The sequence below is a fragment of the Melozone crissalis genome, unplaced genomic scaffold (assembly GCF_028551555.1).
Source record: "Melozone crissalis strain CALT ecotype California unplaced genomic scaffold, PUWL_Pcris_2 ptg000018l_1, whole genome shotgun sequence".
In the NCBI taxonomy this organism is placed as follows: domain Eukaryota; kingdom Metazoa; phylum Chordata; class Aves; order Passeriformes; family Passerellidae; genus Melozone; species Melozone crissalis.
This window is the reverse complement of record NW_026535796.1, coordinates 33,491,125-33,505,192: the sequence shown is the minus strand read 5'-3', so window position 1 is coordinate 33,505,192 and position 14,068 is coordinate 33,491,125. Positions and strand designations below refer to the sequence as shown.

At 39.3% G+C, this 14,068-nt stretch overlaps 1 protein-coding gene across 1 annotated transcript in view; it reads right to left on the bottom strand.

Annotated features, from left to right (window-relative positions):
* Window positions 1-495: 495 nt before the first annotated feature.
* Window positions 496-14,068, bottom strand: part of LIN52 (lin-52 DREAM MuvB core complex component) — a 40,821-nt gene continuing 27,248 nt past the window's right edge. The window contains exon 6 of the mRNA XM_054276052.1: window positions 496-5,314. Coding sequence (XP_054132027.1) covers window positions 5,259-5,314 — 56 coding nt within the window. The 3' untranslated portion in view covers window positions 496-5,258. The remainder of the gene's footprint in view (window positions 5,315-14,068) is intronic.

Here is a 14,068-nt window from a genome sequence, read left to right as displayed (position 1 = left end):
ACAAACCCAACAAGAAAACGCCTATTCTGTACCCTCATCAGCTGCCTGGAGTCAGTCATCCTCCTCAAAGAGACACGTCGGAAAAGGTCAAGTCTAAAAACCAGCACTTTCAGTGGATGATGAAGTCAAGATGCAAAGGGATGCTGCCATGCTGAAAATCTAGCAAAATCTAAATAAAACTGGCATTGTTGCACATATTCTATGCAGAATGTGGATTACATTCTACAACTGGATCAGTCTGGATCTCTGGCCACTTAACCTTTTAACTATCTTTATGTGGACTTTATGATTGGCCATAATGATTTCAGTTCAGAATATTGCATTTCACATCCTCCTGAGAGAAACTCAAAGCACTGGTGTAAAGATTGGCTTGCAGAAATATTGTGTTTCTAGAATAAGTTTGATTCCAAGAAGCACAGCATTATGTAAAATCAAAAGGATCCAGTCTTTTTCATTTCCTTATCTTTGATTTTCTTTGTCTGTCTTTTTAGACTTTTTTTCTCCTTTCTTGCCTTCTAAAAATACCAAGGTGCATCTCTTATCAGGGCAATGTATTTTGGCATCATACATGCAATACCTTTTGGATGTATCGGGCACCCTGGCTGATGTATGTGCTGCGATGTACATGTAGGAGTGGGTGTAGGTTTTGGTATTTCTGTAGTGGGAAGGTTTTGCTATAACAGAAATGTGTTTACAACATTTGCATTTGTTCTTCGAATCATTTTTATCCAGCTCAGAGTTGTTGTTCCATGAGAAGTTTCTGTCCAACTATAATTTTCCTGGGCTGAAGATACAGAGACAACCTGCTAGAAAGTTGTCTTTCAATGAATTATCACCTTCTACTAAAGATCATTTAATGACTTTTTCAAAAGTGTCAGTACAGACTGGTATATGAAGGTGGGGATACAACACTAAGAAGTGAAGATTATTTTCATGCTCTGTGAAGTTTGTATGCCATGTTCAGATAGCTCACTCAAAGAAATGACACATTTTGCCCCTACAAGTACCCTTGTTGCCTGACGTTCTTACTTAGGAGAAACTCAAACGTGAAGATGCTTGAAGTGCTACACCAGAGATTTTATCTGGTGGTTTTGAATGATGCTGGTTCTAGGGGAGTGTATGAAGTGCTGTGGACTTTCTGCAACTGTAATTTGCAAGCTGTCTTCTTCTTTGGATTGTATATATCTAAATATTTACATTAGTTTAGAAGTACTATAGAAATGTTTATGAGAAGTTACTGAATTTTTGGGAGGGCGGGATTTCAGGCCATGTGACAATGATGAAATGTACCTTTTTCACATGCTGCATAGGCTGATGATGGAATTGCCAGGTGTCAATTCATCAGCACGGAATGGCTGGCATCACTGTCACTGTGATTTGCAAAAATCATTGTTTGCCCTGCACTAGTTACTGCAGGTGACATGGATGAGATCAGCTGCAAATCTGGCTGATGATCCTGTTCTTAGAGATACTCAAAACAAGATTTAGGCCCAGATGCTGTGAAAGAAAACAGCAGAGTAACAAAGTATGAGCTGCAATTAGGCCATACACACTTCACAGTATACTTGCACTACGACTACTCTGCAACATTGATTATGCCAGCTCAGGCTGCAGTAGAAGACAAACCATTGAACATTGTGAACACAAGGAAAGTGAACATAACCACATAAAAAAACCATAGTAGAACCTGAAAAATCATGAGTAGTGCACAGACAGAGAGGAAGAAAAAATCCAAACAACTGTTGCCAACAATAAAATAAGTGAAAGTTTCAAAATGGAATTATCAGCAGATTTAGAACAACTTTCCCCCCCCCCAAGCTTTTTTTGTTTGGCTTTTTTTTTTTTTTTTTAATTCTTAACCTTTCTTTGTATAACTGAATTATGGAACTCACTATCCTGGGGCATTTTTCAGGTCAGAAGTACAGAAAAATTAGGACTAAGACAAATTTATGGAGGGTAGGGTCTACTGTGGACCAGATTCAACTAAAACAGATTGCTGGAGACTGTGTAAGTTACCCTAATACAAAATCACTGTGTAAGCCTTTTGTTTATATCCTTCCCTATCCTTCTACAACTGCTTATAAGCAAAGAGAAGATTACAGATAAGACTGGCTTGTGATTTGACTTGTAACAGCACCTTGCATTTTTACGTAACATAAAAATCAGTAAAACCAGAATAAGGTTCAAATGTTATCTCCAAGCAATTTTCACTAATCTGTCATTCCTAGGTATCTTTTTGAGGGAAATATTAATCAAAGTTGAGAACTGTGAGTTACAGGACTGTTATAAAATTGTTGATTTTGTAATGGCAAAACACAGAGTTTAATGGAATATCACGTTATTCAATTGCCAGTGCACACAGACTTTTATTTTCATAATGATTAACATAACAAACAAAAATTTCTTCTCAGTTGGATTAGATAGCAAAGCATTTGATAATCCAAGACCACAGTGAACAGCCTTTATAACTGAATGTGTGTAGCACTGGCATTTAAAAGGAACCAAATAAATATTGAGTTGATTTCCAAGTAACTCAGAGTAACATCTAATATACCAATACATGAAAACATTTTATAAAACAATGCATCAGCTTGATTAATATTACCAAATCTTGATTTTCTTACACTCTTCATTCCCATCAGTAACAAAAAGTCACTCAGATTTTCTTGTACAGACAGATAACTGCATGGATGTCAGGAAGGATAGCACTGAAGGAAAAAATTGGGTTCAAAAGGGTACAAAACCCCTTAGTAGCATTTGTATATTGACAAATATTTATTTACTGATGGGAATGGAACATCCACAGGCCAAACCCTGAGGTGGTGTCATGCAGATAAGAAGAGCCTGAGGAATACTATTGCCTAAGTGGCCAAGGAAAAGCTTTTGCATCTCAGAGGGCTATTTTGGAAACCCAAACAAACCTCTGAGATTTGCATTTGCATATTATTAAACCAAAAAGCAATAACAGACAGAAAAAACTTCTCTGGCTAACACACAAAAAATACACATCAATATTGTCAATAAAAAATAACATCATTGACTCACCTTTACAGATGATAAGTACAAAATCAAAAAATATCACAATTCTAAAGCATATGTTAATGGCAGCCCTAGAGAAGTTGATTACTGTGTATAACAAAAGGAGATTTTTTCATCTTGTTGGTTTTTTTTTTAAACATATGTATGTTACTAAAAACCACCCAGAGTTTGAAATTTCTTACTGCACATATCAGAAAATACACATATACTTCCAGGACAGGCTTTCATATATTTTCCTTTATCCTCCTTTCAGATCTCAATTCCTTAATGCGTTGGACCAAGAAACCTCTATAAAATACTGATGATACAGATGAAGTATCCCATTATGTCATATATGTGTACATATATTACATATATAGTATACAAACCTTAATTTGCATTCCAAATCTATAATTCAGTGCTTAAAGCTACATCAACATCAGTTTGCACCATAGGGTTTTTTTTCTGTTCCTGAACTACCACTTTCAGCTTCTCTTTTCATTCATCTGTTTTAATTCTCATGTTCTCAAGGGATGGAGTTCCTGTTGAGCTCAGCCCTGCATAAACTGTGAAGGACAGAAATAACTCTGTAAGTCTTAAATCAGGCTCCTGATATTTCTAAATTTGTGCAGTGTCTTTCCAGGATGTAGAATTTAACTACCTTAACTTAGTTAACCAGAGCTGTTCAAAACAAGCCTAGTTCTGATGGACATTAACCAAAAACCACAGACTGCAAACCAAAGGGTCACCAGCAATTCAGTAAAACTCAGAAGTCTATTTTATCAAAAAAATCTCTCCCTCTTTATTGCACACCCAAAAAGAGTCTCCCCTCTCTGCAAAGCCAAAAAAATGCAGTGCTGTAAGGACAGCCTGTTACATGTAATATTTCCAAATAATTTCTCCTCCCATATGTGACTACAGCCTGAGAAATGACACATTTAGAAAAGTCTGCATGGTAAAAATAACATTATGTCATGTTATGTTTCAACATTATGTTGTATCCTAAAAAAGAACATATTTACTAATGCTTAAAATGTTTTTTTTCTAGGAAAAGGAAAGAGGATGAAATGAAAACACAATTTCTCTTAAATAAAACAAAAAGTCTGAACATGCTCTATAGATCTTCCAAGGGCTGAATATGTAGAAGTGCATGAACAGAAGAAAAAGGCATTAAACTGTAATCACAGTGTTCTGAAAGGGAGCAGCTCACAGAAGTTTCTATCTTAAAAATTCTGGGTTTGTAGGAGAAGAAAATTTTGAGTTGCTGGTTGTTAAGCAATTAAAAATACCACAAAACATTATTTTCAGAAACGTTGAGATCTTGTATAGACCGACCTTTTTCACAATGTGGCTAACAGTCCTGATGCCACTTCTTGGAGTGATAACTTAAAACATTACCATCTTGCAACTTTAGAACTCTTTCCAGTCTCTAGCCCTGCAAGAAGCAAAGAATTGCAGAGGACTGACAAAGCTGTTTCTTTGTGTACTGGCCAAAGCTTCAGTGAGGATACCTTCCTGGAGACACAGTAACACTTCTCACTCCCCGTGGTCTGTTAGTTTCAATTTCACTTAGAGAACCACTCAGAGGTGAAATGAAGCTCCAGGCACACCAGAGGTCTGGAGCTCTTCCTCGGGGTACCAGATGTGCTTCTCCGAAGGCAGTGGGCAACTGGAATCTAATGCAGAGAATGCACTTGGCTTCTACACTAAAAGCATGTGCTCCTGCGGAGCCAGTGCTCCTGGTCAATCCACACCCCAAACTACGCTCAGATCCTTCAGCACAGGCGTCGCACACAGGAAATCAATCTCAGACCAAAGACACACCAAAGGGTCAAGGCCTCATGGTGGACACTGGCCAGGGTCAGATCTGCTGTGTATCTCAAACAGGCTGCCCCTGAGAGCAGCTGAGTAAGGACACTGGCTGTTCACTTTGAACTGCTGACTGAAACAGGTAACTGTGTCACAGCATGTCAGGGCCAAGTCCTCCTGCTGGACATCCAGATGAAGTCTGGATGGGCAGATGAAGTCTGAATTCCAATGCAACCAACTGCAGTCCCTGTGACCTGTGCATATTGTACATTTCCCCCATAAAGAGATGAGCTGTGGAAGCAAAACGAGATGCTTGCTTCTGAAGGTGTAGGGCAAGAGCTTTGTTCTTCTTAGACTTTCTGGGCTTCATCTGGATCTGCAGTACATGAAATGACTTAGTTGGGGTATTTTCATCCAAATGTTAGATGCAGCTACTTTTTAGGTTTCTCCAGGATGTTCAGGAATTTCCCTCGAGTCATTTCTCTGGCTGAAATCACAAGGGAGGAAAAAGCAATCAGTATCTTTTAAAAAACCAAGAAACTCAAACAATTATATAATCTGTATAATTGTATAACATAATCTAACCATAGGACAAGAAATTAATTTAGATTGTGCTTGTACCAAAACTAAGAATTATTTTATTTATCTATTAAAGTGGAAAATAAATAAAACCGCATTTCAGCTTGAATTCCTGGCATGCTACAAATGCAGGCAGGGTCTGGAATCTTCTAAACTCAGCAATAATTCCCACAGGCTGTCTCATTACATACAATCTATGCTTTCTATTCCTACTGCATAATGCTCTTGCAGCACCTCCTTTTCCCTGTACTATCCATCTCTGAATGGTGAAATCCAAATCTCCATCACTCTATCTCAGCACAATTGTTCCTGTATGTTATAATCTGTCAGAGATTATGGAACTCTCTCTTTCTCTGTTTCAGGATTATTGGTCCCTGGATGATGTGATCTTCAACAGAAATTAGGCAGCATTTTCTCTCTCTCAGCAGTGTCAGCCCCTGGATGCTGTAATATAATGAGGTTTATATTCCTTCAATGTACTTCATCTATGGATAGGGTAATAAAGTAAAGTTTATAGAGCTTTGGTCTTCTCTTTCTCTCTGCGTTGTCAGTCCTTCCATGTTTAATACAGCAAGGCAAGGCTTATATGTCTCTCTCCCACACTCAGCACCATCAATCTCTGGTAGCTGTATTACAGCAGGGTTTACACAGCCACTTTTCTGCATGAGACATTTCTGACTTGAGAACCCACAAGCTCAGAAGCTGGCAGAGCAGTCTTATACTGTTCTTGTCTTGCAATATCAATACAAGGCATCAAAGACAGCACCATTAGCAACTGAGGCCTGGAGAAAGACAATCTTCCCACTGGTGCCCCTCCATTTCTTTTCAATAGAGGTGTAAGCTTTGTGCTGGACAGGCAGGCATCAAAACATGGAGGGTTTTATTCACAGGAATGCTGAAAGCATGCATGTTTCCTACACCTAGTCTCAAAGACAGTCTACAAGGAGAAAGGAATTAATTTTCTGTTTTATCCATTCAACTCCTGACTTCTCTACTGAGACAAACATCAGAAATTAAGATTAGCATAAAAACTGGAGGTGGGTTTGTTGATGTTGGGTTTTCTTTTGACATTATTGATTATCTGTCAGAACAGAACTAAAATGTAATTAAAATGTTCAGCTTACAATACTCAGTGTGCACTCGGATAAAGACATTTTGTTATTGTTTACATAAAAGTTAGAATTTGTGTCTTAAGGCCTCTTCTTTAAATTACTACATTCTAACTTGTTTACATAAAATTTTATCACAAGGTGTTGTCATCAGCAAAATTCCTGTAAAACAATTAATTGTATTTAAGAGTATATAACCTGTTACATACTGATACTTGCAGGCTGCAAAGTCCACTGTGCTGAGTGGAACATGCTTCAGACTGGCTGCAGGTTCAAGCAGATCATTGCACTGTTTTCTTGCCTCATGCCTCCAGCTGTGAGTTACATCACCTGGGATCCTGCTTCTGATGCACAGCATGAGCTACCACAGAAGTATTCATTTGTACCTCTACCTCCCCAACCCCAAGATAACCTGTATGTCTTAAGTGCTGCTGAAGTGACACAGGGGTAGAAGGTGCTACAGAACAGAGAGGATTGGTATTTTGTCAGGAACTAAGTTGTTATGCCCAAAGAACATGATTAAATAAAATGGAAAGATTTTTAAAATTTCAGTTTGGAATAGATTCTTAGTTCTCTGACACCTCCCTGCCTTGCTCCAACAACAGTGCAGGGTTTTAAAACACTCTTAACAAGAAAAGTACGTAAGCTGAACTGCAGTTGATAAAGTGGAAAGTTTTCCAGAGCGCAAGTCCCATAGAGGAGATATACGAATGCACGACAATTCTGTTCCCCCAAAGAGGGCTGCACCCTATAAATCAGGCAGAGAGCACAGACTCCTTCTGTGTGCTGAGTGAAATTACTGTGGGTTGGAGGTTGCTCCAGAGCACGTGCCTGCCTGTTCACTTGTCATCGGAGATGTTAACATTTCTGATTAATTCACAGACCTCTCATTTTATTCTTCATTCCTTTATCCTTGCTATCCTGTTCTGCTGCAGCTTAAAGATTCTTACCGACCTGCTACAATAATCACCACCCGCTTCCCCCCCCAACCTGGTGAAATTGTTTAGTGATGCCAACCGCGCTTTTAATTTGCAAGACATCAGACACAGAGGTAATTTATACCAACATCTGTTCATTTCTGACTTCTGAAACAAACTCGCACATGCTGCTACAAAATCCCATTAGGAGCAGGAGACAGCCTTCTGCTATTCTGTATTCCTCATCTCCTCACAGACTCAGGCTTGCAGCAGGGCTTTATTTTTAAAGATATGATGCCAAACTGAGAAAGAAAAAGGACCTTTTATCTTTGTATATGTATGAAAATGGCCAGGAAGTAACATCCTCATTTGACAGAAAAACCACAGCCAAACTAAGGGCAAGTTTCCACAAGCATTAACAATCTCCTCTTCCCTGCTTCAGCTGCTTCCCTTATTTGCCCAAGAACCACAGTTCCATGTATTCCTGATAAACACAGGCCAAATTTCTACTACATGGTATTGCCTTCAAACATCTTGGCTATTCCTTCACCTTTGTTTCTTTTTAATCTGTGCTGGAATATGATTTGATGGATTTTGCACAGTAAAAGGCTCTAATATTAAACTGACTTCTCTGCTCAGTATTGCTTCTGAGAAATGAATTCCTAATAATAGGAATATAATTTCCATTGGGGTCTTATGGAGCTTGCTGGAGTGAGGGAAGAGCTTGTGAATGAAGAAACCATCACCCACATTCCAAATACGATTGCAGGCTAAGAGAGATGGTAAAATCAGCTTTAAGCAACTACCCAAGGGACCAGCAGAAGCCATTTGAATAGTAGATAGAGGTGGATTTTTTAATTAAAAGGTTGAACAAAACTATAGTGAAAACCTCAGGGATTTTTTCCTTTACAGTAGTAGTTTAAAGCATGGACTTCAAGGGAAGAGAGGGTTTGAGCACAGGTTTCATTGTAGCAGCAGACACATACTACAGAGGCTGCGCAGCACAAAACAGAAACATGAATCTGCATGACAAGTCACGATTTACAACCTTGCCTATGCTGTGCATCTATGACAATAGAAAAATCAACAATGGATACCATTGCAATAGCTTGGATACAAATTAACCCCACCTACTAGGGAGAAGGAAGACACTGAACTCCACAGAAAAAAACAGTTTAGGTTGATAACAGCAGTGGTTGCTCTGGAAGTAGTGCTTGAATAAACTCCATCAGAGAAATGTATTGAGAAATGTATCAGGCTATTATAATTAACAGAGAATGCTGTACTGCAGGAATTAAGTTTGCTGCCTGGCAAAGATCTGCCAAGCAGATCTCAAGAACAGGTACTGGATAGGAAAGGCTGGGGCTGAAAGGAGGAAGAGATATTTCCACTTGATAGGGGAGCAGAATAAGGTTTAATATAATCTCCTCTTTAGAACTTCAATCCCTCAATCCCACATTTAGCCTTGTTGCCTCAGGCTCTGTTTTTACTACAACTGTCCCCAAGCTGCCTCTCCGCAGTAAATTTTATAGTTGCTGGTTGAAAAGATTCAGTGGTACAGATTGATTTCCTACAAGTGAGGAGATGAGGGATTACCAAAAGCAGTCCTGGTTAACAAGATTGGGTGCAGAATCTCCTGCTAGAGCAGCCCACTCTGCCAGTGCTTTGCATCCTTTCACTATGACATATGGGTTTCATTACACAAAGATTTTCCTGATTTTAACTTGGAGGCGATTACATTGGAAACTCAGAGCTATCTTTACATCTGTAGCAATTTAAAGGTTAAGTAACTTGTAATCAAATGACAAAGACTCATAATGTTTTTTCCTCGATTGAAAATGAAAACTGCTGTTCCGGATATTCCTTCCACTGACAATTTAATTAGAAAAAAAACCACTGCATTGGAGATTGGGGTCCAGCCTGATTGCTCCCCATAAAAAGCCTTCTCACACATACAACAGCACAGGACATACTGTGTCATAAGGTCTGGATAGCCAGGAAATAATGGAAGGATTTACTGCTTTAAAATCAGCAAGGAAAACAGTGACTTACATAAGCAACTTTCACCCAGGAGAATCCTAAGTAACACACATACTTCCACACTTCCTAAACATAATATACACTTAAATATATCCACAACATACTTGGGGATAAAGTCTATGTAAAAGATATATGTGACAAACTGTATTTATCACACATTCATGAATCATGAACATCATACTTTCACTGCTTACCACTTCTGGGCTTATCTAAAAATCTCAAAACAAAGCCTGCGAGTACCTTCAAATTATAGATATTTTAATACAAAGTCACTTGCTAAAGAAGCACTTCTTAGCTTCTCTCCCAGATGTACAACTTACGGGACAAATTTGACTGTGATCCCTCTCTGACCTGAAAATGTAGTCTTGCTGAAATCTAAAGGTCTTGCTACTAATAAAACCCAGAAATACAATTTATGTTTTTAGCACTGAAATGACTTGCAGTGCCACATTTTGAATGCTACATTCTTGCCTACAAAAAGGCTATTTTAGGCACTGTTATACTTTGTTAGCTTTGTTAGCTTATCAGTTATTCCTCTCATGCAGTTGTACTTATGGTAGCTAAAGAACTTGGTTTTCAGCATGGAAGGATTCCTTTAAAGTACTAATCAGGCACCCTCAAATACTGCTGTGTCCTTGGACTACATAGAAAACAAAACTAGAAAGGTTTATTTCTGAAGCACTGTCAATGCAAATTACCATTTTATGGCAAAGAATATGAATTGCAGAAAGACAGCAGAACAGTTCTCTGGTTTTTAACCTTCTATCACAAGAATCTGTTGCATCAGAAATGATTTCTTATGTGCTGAGATACAATGTTAGGATAAGAAGACACAGTGATTCTTTTTCTTAGTTGGCAGGACATAAAAAAGGCCTAGAGGAACCTGCCTGTGAAGGACTGTGGGAGTTTTGCTTGACTGAACTTGTGAAAGCCAGCTGCAAAGTCACACCTTGCAGTTGGACCCAACTAATATTGCATATGGAAGGAAAATAAAAAAATAAGTCAGGGGATGAGGGCTGAAGGCAAAAAGGTAATTTAAAATCAGTAAAAATATTTAAGATTGACATTATTACTGAACAGCCCTCAAAGAAAAAAGAGGCATATGACGGACAAAACCAAGGGAATATTTTTACCCAGACAATATAATCTGAACTTCTGTCAGAGAGACAGAAGTTGGTCCTTGCAGATCTATCTCAAACCAGACCCCCAAAATCCCATCACCACCTGGCACCAGCTCACACCTCTTTCTTCATGGGAAGAGCTTCAATTACTCTGCTATCTGCTATTTCCTAACCTAAGTGTCAAATAAGCTGCTAGTTGAAGACTGCTGGCCTTTGACAAATACTTACCAGTGAATGCTACCCCAAGCCCAATTTCAGAGAGAGTTGAACTGCCATCCCAGGAGAACAGTGGCTAGTGAAAACAATGTCAGTCACCTTCACTGGAGGCACAACTGGCACATGCAGACACTCTAAGCTGTGCTTCAGGAACTGTTACACTGAACTGAAGATCACTGCAATCACCTAACACTCCTGAAACACATTTCTCAGGTAAGACAATACAATCAGTGTAAACCTCCAGGTGGAATAAGCTTGCACTACCATGGCATCTCTCAGTCAGTATCAAAGCACTGGCGAAGTTTGTCAAGCTTCACAATATTCTTGAAACATACAGTGATTTAATTCCCATCTTACAGATGGGATCACAGCCTCAGTACAGATTGTTGTGCTTTCACCTCAGCCAGCAACCAAGCCCTATTCAGCCATTTGCTCACCCCTCACCAGAGTCAGGGAGAGGATCAGAAGGGTAAAAGCTGGGAATTTGTGGGTCAGGATTAAGACAGTTTAATAGAGAAAGCGAAGCAAAACAAGGAATTGATTCACTGCTTCCCATGGCAGGCAGGTGTTCAGCATCTCCAGGAGAACATGGCTCCATCACACATAATGGTGACTTGGGAAGACAAACATCACCACTCTGAACATCCCTCCCCTCCTCCCTTTCCCCCCCACTTTATCCACTGATCACAATGTCATGTGGTCTAGAATATCCCTTTGGTCAGTTTGGATCACCCATCCCAGCTGTCTCCTCACAACCTTCCATGCACCTTGAGCCTCTTTGCCAGTGTGGCAGCACAGGAAGCAGAAAAGGCCTTGGCTCTGCTCACCAATACCAAAACCATCTCCATTATCAACCTGTGTGCAGCACAAATCCAGAACACAGGCCCATACCAGCCACTGTGGAGAAAATTAACTCTACCCCAGCCAAAACCAGCACAAGATGTATGCAAAAGGATTCAGCAACTGTGCTAGAATTCAGGCTCTGAAAGATGAGCTGTCAAGTCTTGCTGCAGCATTTTTAAATAATAACACCCCCTTGGTACAAAACATCAGTGTCCTTCCCTTGGTGAATGAGCCAGCAGAATGTGCCCTTACCTCAGCTGTACTTCACAGTCTGGCATGGCTTGTTTTGAAATGCCAAAGAAGGTGAAAGCTTGCACAAAGGCAGGCTGTGAATCGGAGCAGGTGACACATGGACTGCTCCTCCCAGTAAGCCATGAGAACAGTCCTCTCTGACAGAGAAGTGGTAATAGCTGAGACTGATGAAAGTTTTAAACCATTGAAACAGTTTTGTGAGTGTTAGCTAGAGCCTCAAGAATTGTAATCAAATACCTAATGCCTTCCTGAATTGTGAATCCTCATGTGACCTCTTTCCACCTTGTTTTTCTCCACATATAGTACTCATGTTTTATCTTATACCTGATAAGAGATCTCAGAGATCATTCAGGATTATCCAGTGACAACATATCTGCTGCAGATTAATAAATCCTCAAAAATGTTATTGTAGCTATCAATAAATACTAACATTATATCTGCTGTAAGAAAAATTAGATTCCTTCCCTCAGAATAATTTACCTTGTTCTCCTAACCAGATTTCCCTACCTTGCAAGGAAGTTACCATTCTGTTTGCATTCAGTTGCAAACTGTGATGTTCACAGAGCTTCGAATGCTGAAAATACAAACAATATTCACCCACATACAGACAGGCAGAGTCAGTCAATGAAATGCAAGGGGCAAAGACAACCCTGCCAATGACCAGGGAGCTACTAAACTTATGTTCCAGGCCACAGATACCAGGATGTGCAGGTATTTTGTCCCGAGTGATCCTGATATCACAGTAAACTCTTAGAGTACCTCCCAATTCTAGGAGTGGCCCGCAGCCAATATTTTGTAGGGCCAAAGATCTGATCCCTTTGACCCCCAAAGCAGGGAAAGAGTTACATCTTCTCTCTGCAAAGCCAATAAAAACCTCTTGATTATAATTTAGATAAGAGCCACTGGATTGAATAATAATGTCTGAAACTCCCCTGGCTGTTTCACCTTGAGACGTCCATCACTGGGTTAAACATGATGCTAATTGCATTTGGATTGATTAATTTCTCTCACTCCTGTCTATTCGAATAATGCTTAACAAAATAATCACAGCACCCAGAGCCAAATCTTCTCCGTCAAAGGAATGAAGCCATCAGAAGCAGCAGAGATGAAAGAAATGAAGATGACCCGTAATTACTGCTACGGTGATATCATTACCATATTACAGAAAATGAGTGCACGTGGGGGGAGCGGGGGCTGCCATTATTATTTATTTTTTAATGGAACCTCACATCCTAAGAATACAGATCCAACACACTGAGTGGAGCATACGCAAATACAGAACTAAAAAATTATTGTGCATTAAACTGCAAAATACAGTGAACACTAGGACTCCTGATACATCATGCATCCTGTACTGTGAGCTGCTGTTTATTCACTTCACTATTTTTTCATTGCAATAATATTTTGTGTATGACTAGCATAGAGATTTAAGATGCCTCTCTTCCCAAAAAGATCCTCGAGGGCCTGCAGCAGAACTCACCCATAACCTTGATGCAAAAGCCATTCTTTTTAAATATTATTACAAGTCATCTTATTTTCAATGCTGGCATTCAGATTTTTAAACCACAAGACCTAATCTGATGCTCAAAGAAAAGCTATTATGCAAGAAATTTTTATTCTTCAAAGCTGATTCCTCTCTGAAGGCAGTTATAAACTGCATCCCCAGCCACAGTAGATCACTTTCAACCATTCAATATGCTGGTTCTGTAAAGATATCAAATGTATCAAGTCTGGAAGAATTAAAAGCAGGATTTGAAAAAAAAACAAAACCAAAAAACCCCAAACAACCAAACCCACAAGCCTAACATGCAAATTGAAGGCCTTCTGCTCCCTTTATTCTCCAAAATACACTCCCAAAGCCCCTATCATTTGAGAAACAAATAGCTTGGCAATTGTGTAAGATCTACAGACACCTGTGCACTGCAATTCTAATTGTGGTTTATACACTTCACTTCCCTCAGTGCTCCTTATGTCTGCCCCCTAGACTCAGACCAAAGACAAAAAAAAACAAACTACACATAACTAGCAGCTTAAAATATTTATTCTGGAATAAAGCCAAGGTCAAATACACAAGAAAATTTTGCATGCCAAAAATGTCAAGACCTAAGACCAGGCACTGACTCATGAAGCTAATTAAACACAGAAAAATTATTTTCAACTATTT